Source organism: Trachymyrmex septentrionalis, unplaced genomic scaffold, assembly GCF_001594115.1.
Source record: "Trachymyrmex septentrionalis isolate Tsep2-gDNA-1 unplaced genomic scaffold, Tsep1.0 scaffold83, whole genome shotgun sequence".
Lineage (NCBI taxonomy): Eukaryota > Metazoa > Arthropoda > Insecta > Hymenoptera > Formicidae > Trachymyrmex > Trachymyrmex septentrionalis.
In genome coordinates this window covers 3,110,025-3,114,983 of record NW_017306018.1, presented here as the reverse complement: position 1 = coordinate 3,114,983, position 4,959 = coordinate 3,110,025, and the positions used below count along the sequence as shown (strand labels likewise).

Sequence of the window (4,959 nt, the reverse complement as noted above, 5' to 3'; positions counted from 1 at the left end):
CTCTCTCTGTTCAACTATTTTATATCTCAAAAAATATCAAACATAATCTTCTTTTTAAAAATATTTTACCCTTTTTTACGAGCGCGAGTTAAAATAAATATAATTTATTACTTAAAAAATACTACTTAAAAGATATATAATAATATTTATTTTCTAGGATTAATTTCTATATCTATAATAGATGGATGACTATAAAGAATTTAAACTATTGCTTTTATTATGGTTGCAAAAAAGATGACAACGAAGAGAACGAAATAGAAAATCGACTCCACGTTAATGGATTCGACCTATTTTAACCAACAGACTTGAACAGGGAGCTTAATCTTGTTGCCGAATTACGTAATGATGTTGAACTCTTCTTTAATTATCACAGAATGACACCAAATTAATTTGATACTCTATTACATAAAATAGAGCCTCAGATTTCCAAAAAATATTTAACTAGAGAAATTTACCATCTGGAGTACAATTATCATTAATTTTACGATATATTGCTGCTGGAGACAGTATGGTTAGCTTACATTATCAATTTACATTCTCAACCGAATTGTACGAACTATTACATCAAGAATTATTGCGGAAATTACAAAAACAATATAGGATGCTTTTTACAACCAAAAGTGTATTATCTATATTAAAACAGGAATATAGACTAGTATAGCTCAAGATATATCTTTATTTTATTTTATTTTTTTTATTAAAATTATTGATATGTAACGAAATAATGAGAAAATTATAATTTTATTTTTTTTAAATATAATAATGGCGGAAACTGGCGGAGACGACAAACACTAAAGTAAGTGCGTACTCTACGGTCTTTTAGACCGACCGTTACAAACATATAAAATTTTATGTAGATATAAGCGTGTTTACGTCATCTATTTTCGCAAACTATACGAAAAAACATTAACAAACATTTATATAAAGATAAAAATATAATAGTGTCAATAAATTGAAAGATATAAATAGAAAACGAAAGAGTACGGCAAAATGATTGGTACGCGATCACTCTCAGATTAAAATTGTAGAACCAAACAATTATGTGTAATTGTTTGGTTCTACAGATGAGGATCAATCATATTCAATCGTTTGGCGACTCCATTGGATACATTCAGTACTACAATCTCTCACTGAGCGCTTAGTGATTAGCTCTTGCATCCGATTAGCATATTCCATTAGATCTAAACTTAATTACATTTAGCGCGAAAATTACATTAAAAGCAATTTGTCATTTCAGGACAGATTTTAAAATCTGTGCGAAAGTCACAAAGAAGACTTAATCTGTTTGTATAAATATTATTTGTAATACATTGCAAAGATATTTAAAAAACAATTTTCTATATTTGCAAAGATACAAGATTTTCTATTTTCTATAATCTCATTCATTTATAATTCTAAAATACTTTTGCAGTTTAATCGGTTTCCTTTATAAATTCTAAAACTAGCTATGTCGGATAGCAGTCTATGCTATATAAAAATGTATTATGCATTTGGCAATTCATTAGAAATGCGATTTTTGTTATTGTACAAGCATGTAGTGTGCATATAATAAATTCGTGCTTGATTTCGAATTAATCTAATAAACTGATATAGTTTAGTCTAGATTTAAATTATTGCTATAAAAAGCACAAATATTTAATACAGCTTCTACATGAAAAGGCACGTCTTTTTAATTGTGATAAAATGAATTTGAATAGAGTTAATGATCGCGATTCCATCTCCAGATTGTCGCGTCGTCGCAAACGCATAATAACACGGAGCCATCTCGGCTTAGGCTAGTTTGGCGAATCGGTACGGTGCAACGGGGATGCTGAAGAGACCAGCAGCGTGCTTGCCCAGGTTCATCTACGTCCAAATCCCAAACATAAGTGCGGCCGACCTGATTTCCTAACGCGATCGTACGCTGCCAGAAATCCATTGAAAAGCGTATAAACCAAATGTCGCACTCCTTAAACTCGAAACGGTGTAAAACCGTCGCGCTCGTTTCTCCATTGCGCAACTGCGAGTCCTCGAGTCTACCTGGCTTCCAACATACAATACAGTTTTCACAGGATTTGCTCAGGATAAAGTCGCCGAACCATTTCACGCAATCCACATAATTTCGATGAACGTCACGAGTAGTAAAGTCTGGAAAATGTTGCAGTATTGAATCAAAGGGCCTGCCATTGCGAGTGGGATTGCAATGATAGGACTGTTTTATCGCGTCCTGCATATCTGGCTTCTCTAAAGACCACAACTTAAGAGCATGATCCATTCCGCACGAGATGATTCTTTGGCCCTTTATGTCGAAATCAGCGCTCAGGACTTCATCTCTGTGGCCCTCCACGCCACCGAAGATTGCAATACACACATCTGTTTTAATGTTCCATAATCTTAAAGCGTGATCTTTCGATGCTGATAATAGAATGTTCGGATCTCTCGGATGAATCTTTAGCTCATTTATCGCATGGCCATGACCGATGTAATGCTTGATACAAGTCATTGTCGCAGGACTTATAACTCGGATAACTCCACGGGATCCCGCTACAGCTAGCAAAGGTTTCCCAGAGTCGTCGTACGTCCACGCGCATGTGTAAAAGTTCTCCTCTGTGTCTGGATCGGCGTAACATTGTTGTAGTTGTATATTTCCGCTCTGCTGACACTCGTAGATGCTTACGCGATTGCTACCCACAGAGGCAAATATCAACGGTTCACCTTCCTTCAAATGATAATTGAATTGTACGCCAAATAAGGGCTGCCCATGATCTTCTTTGACACTGCAGCAAAATTTATACATTGGTTTGTCCGTACAAGGTTTGTACTTTGCTGTCTTACTCCTGCGACGACCTTTTCGTTTATAACGGGCGCTACGAGTGGGCGTGTCGCTGCGATGAGTACCGGCGGTGGAATTGCTTCCAATGCTGCATTCTGTCACGTCACTGTCATTCTCGCTGTCCTCTTGGCTGGAAGCGTATGTCTTACCACTTGATTTTTTCATCTTAATATTGATCTTAATAATTAAAAAAATTAACAATTAATATATAGTTTTTAAGAAAAAATATATGTAAATTACTAGCAAATCACCTTATATAGCACTTCACTATTTCTGTAATCTAGTTCTATTGTCCAACAGTTCCAATAACTGGTACACCACTGTTTAATCCCAATATCCCTTCTGTTATATTTAGAATTCTGCTTCCTAAAGAGACACAAGCTTGCATATTCTAAAATAAAAAGTATATTTTGAAATACATGAATTATAATTTATAGAATTTGTGTGTGCGCGCACACACACACACACACACACACACACACACACACACACACAAACATACAAATTATAATATATGTATAGCTTTGAATATAAACCTACAGAAATATTAGCAGAGAGAAAACGAATATTATAATCGTGACAAAGTTTCTTTGCCTTATGGATCAATCCCATAACATTGGATATTCCATTGCAATTTACTATACAAACTGCATCAGACAGTACATAACATTCATCTAGCCTGGCTATATTAGCTTCTATCTAAAACATTATTAATAATAATAGATAGAAATCAATAATCATTAATTAATAATAATTAATAAATAACTAAAGATAACGAGTCATTTAACATGATAAAAAGATTACATTAAAAATTATTTGCAAGAGACTTACTTCTAACAAGGTGTGTGGTGCTCTTAAGTCAAAAGGAAAAATGATAAAATCCACAGAGATATCTATCCTCGATTTCACATCCGTAATAGATTCACATTGATGGATAGATATCTGCCACTTCCTTTCTTTTGCGCTTAGATATAAGCCCTCTGATATCTTCTGGCATAATTCAGCTGATCCTACTATCTGGAAAGAGATGTTTTAAATATAATAAATATATTTACTATAACAGTTACATATTTACACTGCTGATATACACAATATGCAAATTGTGATATAAACTGCACAAAAAGATAATTTTCTTTGTCTATATTTTTTACTTATTTTATTAGTTTGCTTGTCGATATAATAAAAATAAGTATCATGTACTTACACAAAATGACAAAACAAATTAAAATTAAATTGTGCTTTGGATATCACCACACACACACACACACACACACACACACACACACACACACACACACACACACACACACAACACACAAATTATAATATATGTATAGCTTTGAATATAAACCTACAGAAATATTAGCAGAGAGAAAACGAATATTATAATCGTGACAAAGTTTCTTTGCCTTATGGATCAATCCCATAACATTGGATATTCCATTGCAATTTACTATACAAACTGCATCAGACAGTACATAACATTCATCTAGCCTGGCTATATTAGCTTCTATCTAAAACATTATTAATAATAATAGATAGAAATCAATAATCATTAATTAATAATAATTAATAAATAACTAAAGATAACGAGTCATTTAACATGATAAAAAGATTACATTAAAAATTATTTGCAAGAGACTTACTTCTAACAAGGTGTGTGGTGCTCTTAAGTCAAAAGGAAAAATGATAAAATCCACAGAGATATCTATCCTCGATTTCACATCCGTAATAGATTCACATTGATGGATAGATATCTGCCACTTCCTTTCTTTTGCGCTTAGATATAAGCCCTCTGATATCTTCTGGCATAATTCAGCTGATCCTACTATCTGGAAAGAGATGTTTTAAATATAATAAATATATTTACTATAACAGTTACATATTTACACTGCTGATATACACAATATGCAAATTGTGATATAAACTGCACAAAAAGATAATTTTCTTTGTCTATATTTTTTACTTATTTTATTAGTTTGCTTGTCGATATAATAAAAATAAGTATCATGTACTTACACAAAATGACAAAACAAATTAAAATTAAATTGTGCTTTGGATATCACCACACACACACACACACACACACACACACACACACACACACACACACACACACACACACAACACACACACACACACACACA

General features: G+C 33.0%; 1 protein-coding gene across 2 annotated transcripts; it reads right to left on the bottom strand.

Moving 5' to 3' along the window:
• Positions 1-1,416: 1,416 nt before the first annotated feature.
• On the bottom strand, positions 1,417-3,152 carry LOC108754969 (polycomb protein eed-B-like). 2 transcript variants are annotated; one of them, XM_018497653.1, is made up of 2 exons: positions 3,081-3,152; positions 1,417-2,989 (listed from the first exon to the last, which is right to left on the bottom strand). In XM_018497653.1, exon 2 carries the CDS (start codon positions 2,975-2,977, stop codon positions 1,700-1,702), a length of 1,278 nt encoding a protein of 425 aa, XP_018353155.1. In that variant the 5' UTR covers positions 2,978-2,989; positions 3,081-3,152; the 3' UTR covers positions 1,417-1,699. The 2 variants fall into 2 exon arrangements, with proteins under 2 accessions (XP_018353155.1, XP_018353154.1); XM_018497652.1 differs by having other exon boundaries at positions 3,064-3,137.
• Between the last annotated feature and the right edge of the window lie 1,807 nt (positions 3,153-4,959).